This window comes from Lutjanus erythropterus, chromosome 16 (assembly GCF_056507025.1).
Source record: "Lutjanus erythropterus isolate fLutEry1 chromosome 16, fLutEry1.hap2, whole genome shotgun sequence".
NCBI classification, from domain to species: domain Eukaryota; kingdom Metazoa; phylum Chordata; class Actinopteri; order Lutjaniformes; family Lutjanidae; genus Lutjanus; species Lutjanus erythropterus.
Genome location: NC_139332.1, coordinates 8,655,940 through 8,670,000, shown reverse-complemented (window position 1 = coordinate 8,670,000; position 14,061 = coordinate 8,655,940). Strand labels below are relative to the sequence as shown.

Below are 14,061 nucleotides of genomic sequence, written 5' to 3'. Positions count from 1 at the left end.
ACTAATGACTGGCTTTCTGAGCGTAATGCCGCGGCAGGCAGTAACTTTAACAACTTGAGGCCCACATGCACAGTCAGATAAGTGTTTAGTGGTAGTAAATACGGGATTATAAATACCGTCTCACCACTTTATCTCATTTCTCAGCAGTTATGAGGGATCTGGGAACGGCTTCCAGATGTGTGGTGTTCACGCTGTTCACTGTAAATGAGCTGACTCAGGTTATTGACTGGGGAGGCCCTCTGGCAGTCACCATCCATGTTTCATTGAGTTTTTTTACAGAGGCTCTTCCCCTTCACATCAGCAGAGTAGTGACTCAGGGATAGCGCCCTCTACTGACACATCTTAGGAATTGATTTTCCTCTATGACTTGTCTTGGGACTGGAAAAATTTGAACCACATATATTTAAGAGGTGTTATACTGAAACTGATAAGCTTTTCTTTTTTATATTCATGCCAGTGTGTTAATGGAAATGAAAAACCAGACCAGACTTTAATTTTGTGGATTAATAAAACAAAAACAAAATAAAAGAATAGATTTTTATTAATGGTAAGGCTCTTATTTTAAAAATAAATACATTTAATAGTATAGATTTTCATTGAAGGCAATGAAAACCTAGGCCAGATGTTTATTTTGTTGATTAACAAAAATATAACAACAATATAAACGTACATTAATGGAAATGAAGAGCCAGGTCAGGCTTTTATTTTGTATATTAAAAAAACTCCAAACAATACCAAAATAAAAAAACAAAAAAACAAACAAACAAAAAAAACATAAAAGTGTTGTTTTTTATTAATGGTAATGAAAAATCAGGCCAAACTTTTATTTTGCAAAGTAACAAAAACAAACAAAAAGTATACATTTATAGTAATGAAAATAAGAAGCCAGGCCAGACTTTTATTTCTAGATTAAAAAAATAAAACAACACAAAAGTATGGATTTTTATTAATGGCAATGAAAAATCAGGCCATGCTTTTATTTTGTAGACTGACAAAAAACAGGCCAGTCATTTATTTTTCATATTGCTGAAACAACAACAATATAAAAGTTTAGATAAAAAAAATAGCAAAAACAAAACACTGAGACAGTAATAATGAAAGCTGAAATCAAATGGCAGTGATGTATTGCAGGTTGCAGTTTCCACCAAAGGAGGCTTCTATCTTGATAAATCATACACATAAATAAGAAGGAAAGGGGCTCACCGGCCACATTGACCTTCTACAGTAAAATCTTTTTGATGACATATTGCTTTGGCCACAGTCATGCAACACTAGCCGCCATATTTATCAACATTATGTTTCCATCTCTGATGACATATTTGGATCACAAGGGGTCTGCAGCAGTCTGCATTATAAATCTCAAAGCCTGTGTTGATTGCATCTGTGTTCATGCTTTGTCATGTGAAACACTGTAACTGTAGTTGTAACAGAAACTCACATTAAAAATGTAGCACAGTACATTATGATGCTAATCCAGTCTGACTTTAAAGACTTTGCTTTTCCTGTGTATCTGTCTCCTGGAACATGTCAACTGAATTAAACTGACCGCTAATACATTGCTTTTGTCAAATTCAGCAAAGAGCAGATGTAACAAGATTACTGCCTTTTTTTATGTCCAATCAGAACCAGACTTCAACCGATTGGATGGTGATACCGTCTGCCCACCAATGAGAAGCGGACAAGATGATCTTCCAGGTAATGACCTACAGTTGGGTTGCATTCAAACAAAAGCAAAAATCAGCAGTTGAAACTGTTGTAAAACCACAAGCCTAAGCCGTGAAAATCCTTAAAGCAGAAAATAGACTATCTAAAGGAAGGTGGTGAGTTTAATTAGTTGAACAGGGTGGGCTGCCTAATGCCTCAAGACACCTTCAGATTTCAAATGAGCCAAATAAAATGTTCCACTTGAGCTATACAGAATTTCAGTTGGAACAATTCGAACTCAGCAAGATTGTAATTGCTCACCACTGCCCTGTTTCCAACTCCTTCAACACATCTGCACACATCCTGCTCTGTGCTTTGAAAAACTAATGCATTGTTAAATAGTTGTTTATTTCACACTGGATTCACTGCTATTCCTTACCAGCCTTATCATTCATTTTCTGTAACTGTGAAATAATTATACCTTTATGATGGAAAAAGGCTGTAATCCTATGCTGGTTGGTCCAGACTGAACAATTTCCACACACTTTCAAAACTTTCTATGGAGGACACATATATAATGCATTATAAATATATAAAGAAGACGCTTCCTGACTTTTCTATGGCGCCACCAGCAGGTTGAGGTTAAGATGGTGAACAGGGCACAAATAGATTTAAAATTACACAGAGCTCTGTCATTGTAAAAACTAATCCAACTTTATTGATATAAATCAAAATTAAATAGAGTTTAATCAGTATGGAGATGTTTGCGTACCCAAATCAAAATAGATTAATTAATGAAAAATAAATTTGAGCACTGTCGGGATCTAGAGAGCATGAAAGTAGGGTGGGAGGATTACACTTTACATTGCTAGCTAGCTAAAGAGTTAACAAAACAGTACATTGTTTGCTAGCTAGCTAAAAATTTAACAAAATATTTCATTGTTTGCTAAGTAGCTAAAAAGTTAACAAAATGTTACATAACTGGCTAAAAAGTTAACAAAACATTTCATTCTTTGCTAGCTCGCTAAAAAGTTTGTTAGCCTACTCGACTCAGCAGCAAAGCTCTAATTTCTCATTGGCCTAATTAATGGAAGAATAAAAAGCAGACTGTTTTAACTGGGATGAAAGAAGGGGTTGAGATTCTTTGAGGAACTTGATTATTTAAACTGCAAGTGTAAGTTTAATAACATTTCAAATGTAAGTTTTGGTGCAACAGAATTCAATTTAATCTAGGTTTAGAGTACAAACTAAAAAGGGGATCTCAACTTGTTGCACTCCATGTCCATTTTCAGAATCATTCAACTCAGTGTAGTGGACACATTCGGAGGTCTGGGCGCAGGCAAAGGTTTAAATCGAATGTTTCTTAATTTTGAGCTAGTTTGAAAGTTTGGTGCAACATAATTTAAAGTTAAACCATGATTTGTAATAAGGTTTATTAAATAATCCTTGTTGGTGCAACCTCAGTTTAAGTCTTGTTCCTAATTAACAAGAAAATCATACTGACTGCTTTGTTGAGACATAATCATTTGTTATCAAGACCATGTAAAACTGTATGATCTCAATAAAACAAACACTTCACTGTATGGTGTCATCCCAGAAAATAACATATTAAGCAACCTGTCTTATTCTTTATTCTTCCTATAAAGTTTGCTCCTATATATGTAGTAGTGTTTTGTTATTGTATACAGTATATGTTAATGATCATTATTATATCACCATCACAATATATGTCACACATTATCCTTCATAGGTTTCGATCTGATCACCCAGTTCCAGCTGGATGTGATCGCTCTGAAAGGTGTGAGGAAGGTGGACGGCTCCACTCCCCTCCAGGTGGCCTACCGCCTCGACAGGGAGGCCAACTTCCAAATTCCAACCATGTAAGTGCTGTACAGTAAAGAGGGTTTAAAGGAAAACAGATAAAAACACACACGAATGTCGAGCGGCAGGCAGCAGTGGTCTCCTGATGCAGGTGTTGCATTATTACAGGTCCGGCACAGATGTTACTGCGTGGCGAGCAGCATATAATTGGTAAAGAAAAACATGTCTGAACCTATTTTGGCATCTCTCAGACACAAAGGCAGAGCGGAGGCATTTTGTGTACTTGTGTGAGTGAGTGTGGGACCCTAATTGGAGCCCTTTGAGACATATTTCACCATGCCTTTTTTAATGATTTATCTTCTGTTGTACATACTCCTTTAAAGGTTTAGACTGAACAGAGACAGCACTGGATTCCTGTTAAGATTTGCCCTACTTCGTAATTAAAGGGTAGTTGTAGCAACATGGGGCAAAAATAAGCTGTGGGCCCCTCTTGAGAGACCCTTTGAAATGTTGTATGTTGTTTTGAGGCAATAAGTCATTCAAATAATCCAGCGGTCTAAACAAAAAATTGAGAGCAGTTTTGATAGCCATTAATTAATCTTTAAAGGGTTATTCATTTTGCAAAGCATAGTCAGGAATCCACTTAATATTTCACTTTCATAAAGTTGAGTGACTTGCAAGTATCAGACTTTTAAAAGAATGATCCAAATCGAAGCAGCAGAGGCCAAGACTTGGCATCTTGTCAGTATCTGTCAAGCTTTAAATACAGTGCATCTGTTAGTTAGACCCTCCTTGTCTGAAAAATGCCTGTATCTTTCAAATCCCATGCCTTTAATTTATGAATTTGTAATCTCAAACCTCAGCTCAGACCACCCTGATGACATCACTATCACATCAACAGGGTTACCTTTCAACTTGCCAAAAATCAAGGGCAACAGGAAACATTATACAACTGTTTTCACAGGATGAGTAGTATAATGCTCATGGTGACCTACTCGAGGTTCATTTATGAAACTGGTGGATGGCTCATTTGAGCCATTTATCATGAAAAAAAAATCAAAACATGCACTAGTCCCAAATGTACCCACTGACACTGCATGAATGAAACTGAATGTGGTTTCGTGTTGGACTGCTGGTTGGACAAAACAAGCAATTTGAAGATGTCATATGGGATTATGGGAAACATTTATGGACATTTGACCATCATAGACTAAATCATGACTGATAGTGAAAACAATCATATGAAAAGAATGGTCAAACTTAAAGCAGCAGAGGCTGACATATCCAGACTTTTAGTCACTTGCAAGACTCAAGCACTTAAAATATTCAATCTCACATCATCCGTCTGTTTATTATCTGTCATTAGACCCTCAGTGCCTGGTAAATGCCCTCGTCTTTCAAATTCCACATGCCCAGTTTGTTCTGCAGACTGTCAGTTCAAAATCTGTAGTGATGACACCATCAGGGTTATTTTTCAAAACTTTGTGAAGCTCCCCAAGAGAGAAGCTGAGTAGATGAGTAAACTGAACTTCATGTTTTAAATAGGTGGAGTGTCACTACAAAGCTTTCAATGAACAGTTGATCTACATGTCAACCCTCGCCTGTAGTCATGAGCTTTTTTTTACTGACTGAAAAAATGAGATCACAGATAGATGTGGGCGATATGAGTCTCCTCTGTAGGTTGCTGGGCTCATTCTTAGAGATGGGGTGAAGAGCTCAGACCTTCGGAGGTGACTCAGTGTAGAGCCGCTGCTCCTTTGCTTTGAAAAGAGCCAGTTGATCTGGGTTGGGTATCTGATCAAGATGCCTCCCAGTTCCCTCACCTTGGAGGTTTTCTGAGATCATCCAAGTGGTTGCCTTGGAGATCTTGCTGCCTACCAATCAGGGATTTCTAAATGCAAGGTACAGTGCATGCTAACAAATTTACGCCCTTTATATTTTTAAGGACACGCTTTACGTGACACAATGATCTCCCCCCATTCTCTTCAGTAGTAAGTACATGACCTCTGCATTTTATCTCCCCAGGATGAAGGGCCATCCTAAAGACTTTGGATTAGTTCTGCAGTTCTTTTTTTCAAGTCTTTTGCCTTTATTTGACAGTGACAGCCAAAGATATGACAGGAAAGGGGTTAGAGAGAGGGGATGACATGCAGCAAATGTGCCGCAGGTGGGAGTCAAACTGCCGGCCGCTGCAGAGGACTGATAGCCTCAGTACATGGGGCACGCGCTCTACCAACTGAGCTATAGAGGCGCCCCAGCAGTGCAGTTTTTGCTCAGTTTTTACAACGAAAGCTGAGAGATTGTCCTCAGTCTCTATTGAGTGAACTGACCTTTGTGTCCACCCAGTTTGTAATACAGGCTGTCAGTTAAAAAAAATTGTAGTGATGAGATCATCAGGGCTACTTTTTCAAAATCCTTCCCAAGAGACAAACTGAGTGGATGTGTAGACTGAATTCCATGTGTAAAAATGGTGGTGTGCCTCTATCAAGCTTTTGATTTACAAGTCGATCTTTGATCTAATGCTTACCTTTGATCATGAGCTATAAGAAGTGACCAAAAGAAGGGGAATGTGGATACAAGCCACTGAAATTAGCTTCTTCTGTAGGGTGGCTGTCATATGTTGTCATATGTTCAGGATGTCTGTGATGTCTGTGAACCTCCTCAGTCGTCCAGGTTGTCTGGACTCTATCTCTAGAAGCTTGAGGTTCTTGAGTCCGTTCTACCTCTCACCCAAAAGACTCCTTCAGTACCAACTACTGACTTTCAAGGTTTAATGACCCAGACAAGAGGTTAACTATTAGTCAGTTAGAACTATAGAACCCTTTTGAATGAAAGATGAAACGTCTTCAAGAACCCCAAGCAAGCTGAATTGCCTATGTACAGCACCTAGTGAATATGATCAGGGTGCCTGCTGGGCACCTCCCCTTGTGGGTTTTAAACTGCTTCATCCTACATTTTCCTATAATGCATCTCAGTAGCATATTTCATTAGATGCTCAGTGCCTGGTAAATGCCCACATCTCTCAGATTCCACAGTTTGTAAAGCAGACTGTCAGTTAAAAATTTGTAATGATTGCAACCTGAGGGCTGTTTTTTCAAACTTTCTGCAGACTATATAAAGCTCCTAGAGAATATGAGCATGCCTTGTGGGTGCCTGCCCCTTGGAGGTTTTCTGGGCATGTCCAAATGCTTGGAGACTGTGAGGTAGACCCAGAACATGCTGGAAGGATTATATATCATATGTTGCCTGGGAACACATTAGGACCCCAAAGGTGGAGCTGGAAAAGGTTGTTGGGGAGAGGGGCATCAGTTTACTGCCTAGCCTGCTGCCACCATGCCCCACACGTAATAAGGTGCAGACAACGGATATATGGCTCCTACATTTTTGAATAGTCACATTACCACAAATCAATGGCAACAACAGTTGCAAAAATAATTATGAACCCTTAACCCTGCATTGAAGCTGGGGGTTTCAGGGCCCAGTGAGGTCTGTGGTCCTGGGGCAGTTTTACACTTCACACCAGTCTATAATACAGCCCTGCTTAGCAACTGCTGTATCAAAATATAGCAGTTTTGAACTTATTTAGCACAAGTGAAAGGCATGCTGTTCAAGATATAATTTCAAAAATGCTTCAGTACAGAGTGTGCGGGTTAATGGCTTTACACTTTACATAACCAAAGACGTCTCCCGGTGTTTCCCAGTGAGCCCGCTCCACTCTGTTTTGGCTAATCTGTTCCTGCAGGCCAGCTTTCCTCGGAAGCTCTTATGTAACTTGCTGGCACCCTGCATCTACACCACTCGGGCCTGTCACACTGAATGTAAATACATGTTTATTTCCTCCGCAGGTCCAGTGGCACAGACTGTGCTTTGAAGTCTGTCCCTGCCAGCAAGCTTTAAGCTGCACTCCCTCCCTTTTTCTCTGCAGGGCAAAAGCAGCACATACTTTGGACTTTTTCACCTCAGGCAAAGCCAGAGCGTGGTCTTCATTTGTTTTACTGGCTTACAGGAAACGCTTTTTTTATTGCCTCACCTTGATCGTTTACAAGATGGTAAAAGTTCGGCTGCAGCGCCCATCTATTAATGCACCACCTACTGAGAATCTGGCTTGTTAAAAACACAGAGAGCAGCAGACTGTGGATACTAACCAGGACTGCATGTTGTAATTGAAGCACTGATTTATACACTGACGCAGCCTCTTTCATAGTATCTCATTTGAGATATAATAGCACGCCTTTGTTTCTTTGAAGGACGTATCTTAATATTTGACTCTCAAAGACCATAATGGCAAGGCTTTAAAGTTATTTTTAACCACATCTCGTGCTTGATTTGACGGCAGTTTTGCTGTGTGGTGTTTAATATTTTGTTATCATGAATTAACTCTGACATTTAAAGATATTTTTAGAACATGACCTGGCTGCTTGAGAGACATCTTTGAGCTTTTGTCATTCAATAACTATGATGATGAAATATCATCAAACAAACTAGAACATTCTACCCTGATACTTTAACTAATTTGAAGCTAGGGCTACACATCGTGGACAAAATCGAATGGGCTATCATGATATGTTTGATCAAATACCTCATAAAATTGATATTCATTAATATTGTGGCAATATTGTAGACAAGTATGCCATTACATACATGCATCACACCCTATGCATAGGGCACCATGTGCTGGAGGGGGGAACCAAATCAGCCTGTCACAGCTCTATCTTTTGCATTAATAAACTCTGCAAGGACACCCCCGTATACTGATACTGATGTATTGCAGTATCATTTAAAACTAGAGGACCATAGTTATCATGTTAGCATGTTGGGAAGGGGGCTGAATAATGCTCCAAATTTATGCTAAATTGTAACGGTGAACGGTTGAGTGAAAATTGGTTTTCAAACTAGAAATGAATGATTGATCGGGTCGATTACCTGGCATTTTGAGATGATTGGCATTGGCCTCTGCCTGTGCCCACAAGACCAATAAACAGAAAATGTCTGCGGACATATCTAACATCTTAAATTGTGACTTCTTTTCTTCTTCATCATCATACTGTGCCTGTTCTCCCTTAAATACCAGTCATGTTCTATTTACAGCATAACCCAGTGCAACATCCATCTAAAAAACATGTTGCTGTCTAATATATTAGATTGCAATGTGCAATGTGACTTTTCATTGCTTTGTATATGGCTATACATGACTCTATAAATATTGGCATTGGTATCGGCCATTGAAAAACCCATATTGGTCAACCACTACCAGAGACCAATCAAATTCAGGCTGTTACACTTGGGACACCCAAATGGTCAGCAGGCAAAGTTTGGCAATTTCCTAAGGCCCCAAATGACAAAAGGCCCCAAAAGCATCATAAATGTATGGTCAAAAAAGTTTTGTTTTGTTTTTTTCAACAGTCCACTAATTCATTATGTGTTTCTAAAAATCCATATGCTAAAATGGCATCAGAATGCTTAATTCATGGGTGCATGTGCCTCCCCTATAACTGAGATTATACAATTATCTTACAGCCAACTTTAGTAAAAAAATGGCTTGGCTTGGTGAACAGACTGTGGAAAAATGAAGTGAGGCTACACCAGTGGTGCTAAAACAAAAGGAAGAAGTGTGAGGAATACCCACCCCAGCCATAGCCTGTTCACCCTCCTGCCTTCTGACAAGAGATACAGAAGTATCCACTGCTGAACCACCAGCCTCAAGAGCAGCTTTTTCCCTCAGGCTGAGAGACTGGTTAATTCATCCTCCTCACTCCACCATAAATAGAAGTTTATTTTTCTGACTTATTGTTTATTCAAGGATTTGAAAACTGGAGAATAAGGGATGCAGAGGGCCAATGCTGGTGTTAGTCTTAGGCTCTACAATGACTACAAATGCCCCTGGGTTCGGATAACTTTTGGTGCTTTGAAAAAACACAAAACCAGGAAAAGCCACCACTTATACAATATCCCAATATGACGATATTGATAATCTAAGATGATAATCTAGTCTCATGTGACAGTGTTGATATAATATTGGTAATGTATTGCCCTTGTTTGAACCCCTGTGCCTGATGTCTCTCTCAGGCTGAACTTTCCTCGTGGCTTCCCTGACGAGTACTCCTTCATGGTGACTTTCCGCATGATCAAGAACACAGTGAACAAGGTGTGGAACGTCTGGCAAATAGTGGACGAAGACGGCAACAAACAAGCCGGACTGAGGCTGAACGGCGACCAGCAGGCTCTGGAGTACTTCCTGATGGGCGCCGACGGCAACCTGCAGACCGTCACCTTCGCCGGCCTCTCTGTGCTCTTCAACACCAGGTGGCACAAGGTGATGATCGGCGTGGAGCGCGACCAGGTCACCCTGTACGTGGACTGCCAGCCCGTGGATCACAAACCCATCAAGGGCAAAGGCCCCATCAACACAGAGGGAGACACTCTCATTGGCAGGCTGGATGCTGATCCCTCCGCCTCCGTAGTGGTAAGCGAGGATGGAGCATTGCCTGCTGCATTTAATCATGTTCACTGAACTCTCCTTACAAGCTCGATCAGTGAAATGGTGCTTTCTGCAAACAAACACATCCTGGTTTATATGTGTGCTGCGCTCTGCTATAATTCTAAAGTGCTGCTGTCACAGCAAAGCTGCTCAGCTGGGTTCCAGTGGGGAAAAGGAAAAACTTAATCCCTGCAGAAAATAGCACTGGTGTAAAATCAAGCCCAACCACCCGTAGAGGATTGATTGATTCAGAACTACAAAGAAACAACCGAACCATGACAAAGCATTTCAAGATTCTTTGTCAATGTCACATCTGAAAATAAATGCATAGAATTATATTTGTAACATCAACATCTCTTTTTCAGTTTGAACTGCAGTGGATGTTGATCCACTGTGACCCAAAGAGAGCCCAGAGAGAGAGCTGCAACGAGCTGCCTGCCACCGAGGTACAGTAACAAGGACTGGGATCTGCTCAGCATCTGCTGTGGTTTGTGGTTTGATTCAGGTTGATAGGGCTTCCAGCACGCTGAAGGAAAGCAGGGCAGAAATGCTGAGATAGAATTGCAGGAGTGTAACAAATACTTCGCCAAGCAATTTCCTTTAGTACATCCAGAGGTTGCAGTTCATCCGGAACAACTTGCAAGTCCGACAATGTGGAGATTTTTTTTTTATTGTTGAGCAGCAGATTGGAGTTGTAGTTCTGCAAACATTTCTTAGAGGCAGAGCTGTTAAGGACCACGCAGACGTGATCTCACTGGCCGAGTTAAACCTCAGCGCATGCAGCCAAAACACAGTCGCTTGTTAGCTGACTGGCAAAACTTTAATAAAAAAGAGGAAGTGTGATCAAATTAAAAGTGTGAGATCAGAAACCCAACCTGCATAGTGTGCATTGTGCCAGATTTTTGTGGTTGCCGTTTCATTTTATCTCAGCACAGAACATATCTGGCATGTGCCACTCGTGTCGAAGTCAGAAAACAACCAGTACCACATGTAGCCCACAAACAACAACATGGCTTTCATGGTTACATCTAAGTGGAAAAGTTATTGCACTGACTTTACCCACACAAAAACTTGGGGTAAGATGAATAAAAGTCTCACTCTGATAGAATGTACAATCCCGATTCCCTAAAAATCCTGACACTGTGTAAAACTTAAATAAAAACAGAATGATTTGCAAATATTTTTGGACTTATATTCAGTTGAATAAAGTACAAAGACAAGATATTTAATGCTCAAACTGATAAAACTTATTGTTTTTGCAAATATACACACATTATGAATTTGATGAACCAAGGACACTAATTGTTAAAGTTTTGAAAACGAAATGCTTTCCCATTCTTACTGACTTTTTGTTGTATTTTGCGCGTCAGTATACATCACACATTTTCAGTAGGAGACAGATCTGGACTGCAGGAATGCCAGTCTACTCCCCGAACTCTTTCACTACACATTGTCTTGCTGAAATACCCAGGGACGTCTCTGAAAAAGACGTTGTCTAGGTGGCAGCATACGTTGCTTCAAAACCTGTATGTACTTCTCAGCAATAATGGAGCCTGGATGGTCCTTTTCCTCTGTCCTCCCAGAGGACATGATGTCCATGATTTCCAAACAGAATCTGACAACAGCACACTTTTCAACTCTGTGTAAGTCCCTCTGAGATGAGCTCGGGCCCCAGAGAGGTCAACAACATTTCCAGACGTTGTTGATGTATGTCTTTCTTTTTGCATGGTAGAGTCTTAACTTGCATTTGTAGATGCAGTGTTAAACTGTCTTCACCAACACTGGTTTTGCAAAGTGTTCCATATCTTTTATACTATGGGTTGTAATGCCAATTTTAATGCAGTGCTGCCTGAGGGGTCAAAGGTCACAGGTATTCAATGTTGATTTTGGGCTTTGCCCTGTATATGCAGAAATTTTTAAAAGATATTAAGGATTGTAGATTGTGAAATCTCTAAATTCCTGCAGTTTTGTGTTTAGGAACGTTCTTAAATATCTGGACTATTTGACCAAGCAGTTTTTCACAAAGTAATGAACTTCACCTCATCCATGCTTGAGTCTTTTGATGATGCCCCTGGAATATCCAAACATGATAACTGCTACAAATCAGACCTATTTACCTGTGGAGTGTTCCAAACAGGTGTTTTTGAGCATTCCATAACTTTTTGTCTTTTGTCAAAGTCAAGGTTTTTTGACATTTTTTTTTTCTGAGGGGCAATTCTTTGCACAGCCAGCAGAATACAGTCATCATCACATCGTACAATTGTTTACACACAAACAAAAAAAATAAAATTACCAAAAAAAAACTCACATAGAATAGCATAGTACTATTTAAAAGACTAATAGCTACAGGAACCAAATAGTTTTTAAATCTGTTGGTCCTGTATCTTAGATGGAAACAACTTTATATATTTACAAAAAACAATTAAGTTCTTTTGAAAATTAAATATCTTGTCTTTGTTCTGTACTCTATTGAATACAAGTGGAAAAGGATTTGCATCCTTTTGGAGTTGAGGTCTGTGGTATGAAGACTGTTGATTTAATAGGTTACATATGTTGCCCTGCCTGAAATAACTTCCCCAGTAGCCTACAGGCACATTACCTGCTGCTACTTGATAATCAGCTGACGGAAATGCAATATAACCCCTGCCACCTGCTATTTAAGACCATTAAAAGTGGTTTTCTACACGCTTGTTGCTGAGGAACGCACAGCAAGCTGGCAACACTAAACTACAGAGGCGGCCAAGAACTGCCATGCTTGCAGTTAGTTTTTTAAAATGCAGTAATTTCAAGATCAAGAGTTAATTGTGAGAAAACAAAAGGCTGATCCGTCCTCATCATTTAAAGAAAAGATTAGCTCGGGTGCAACTTCACACAAGTGCACTTCAGTTTCCTTGTGATAAATTAGCACAGCATCTCAAGGAATCTGCCTTTTGTTTTCTCGAAATAATGTGATAAATTATCCTTGTTATCATGAGAAAACAAGCTTCATTATGTTGAGATAACGAAATAATTAATTTATTATCTTGAGATAATGGCAAGCATGTCTGTTCTCAGCCTCCGCACCTAACAGAATATACTTTAAGAAAAACCTATCCATGGAAATAGCTTTTATTTTCATTCCTTCTTTACAGAGGGTCAGCAGACTGACTAACTATAGATGACTGTTACTACATATTACCACCAATTTAGAACCTAAGTTAGCTCTACTAACTAACCAAGATAGATTACCGCAGCGTGAACTTTTTTAGCCAGTAACATGAGCAACAGACTTTATAAGTTAGCTTAATTTTCTCGTACCTTTACTGTACATTTTTCTTGGTTTCTGTTTTTTAGCCAGAAAAACCGTAGTTAAAGCATGTTAAAACAGGAAGGGAGTTAGCTAGAAATGGATGAACCACCCTTGCATGTTCTGTCTGTGTATTTATGAGGTAGATTTGTAAAGCTCCTAATAAGTGTATTCCTAAATTGAAACATTTTGATTGCGTGTAAATTGTGTCTTTGACTTCGCACCACCATGGGCATATTTGTACCTGATAAAAAAAATGCACTACTGTTGCAAAACACTGGCAAATTCTAGCCTCTGTGAAGTCATTTCCTGACTAAACCAGGTTATGTTGCGTTCATGTGATTAGTTGTGTTAATTACAGCTTTCTGACTTAATTGTGTTTTCATGTCACTGAAAGCACTTTGGCATTTAGTCGGATGGAAGTGCCTGAAAAGGCGAACAAATATGTCTGTCTATCATTCATTGTAATTTTAAATTTACTTGATATAATGCCAGATTCCCTACACACAGTATTTTTCATCCTTACACAATCAATTTTGCAATCATACAACCGTCATGTCCGAAGACAGAACACTGACAAGCCAGAAAAATGGGTGTCATTGGTCATGAGGGTGGATAGAAATCATTCATCAGTGAAAACTAATTGGAAATCAGTGAGGAAGAATTTAATAGTGGTGAGACTGATTTACATTTTTGTATAAGACTAGAACTGAAGCATGAGGCATCTAGTAGATACTCGTTTTTTTCAGGTTTTTTCCAGGTAGGACAGTGTTATCCTGAAATTAAAGCACACACACACACACACAGAGATTGTGAAAGGCTTTTATGACTA

General features: G+C 39.4%; 1 protein-coding gene across 3 annotated transcripts in view; it reads left to right on the top strand.

The window, feature by feature from the left end:
* col9a1c (collagen, type IX, alpha 1c) overlaps positions 1-14,061 on the top strand; it is a 44,150-nt gene that overhangs the window by 8,940 nt on the left and 21,149 nt on the right. For all 3 annotated transcript variants that reach the window (XM_084739839.1, XM_084739840.1, XM_084739838.1), the window contains exons 3-6: positions 1,624-1,695; positions 3,395-3,524; positions 9,532-9,928; positions 10,309-10,389. In XM_084739839.1, the coding sequence (XP_084595965.1) occupies positions 1,624-1,695; positions 3,395-3,524; positions 9,532-9,928; positions 10,309-10,389 (680 nt within the window). The remainder of the gene's footprint in view (positions 1-1,623; positions 1,696-3,394; positions 3,525-9,531; positions 9,929-10,308; positions 10,390-14,061) is intronic.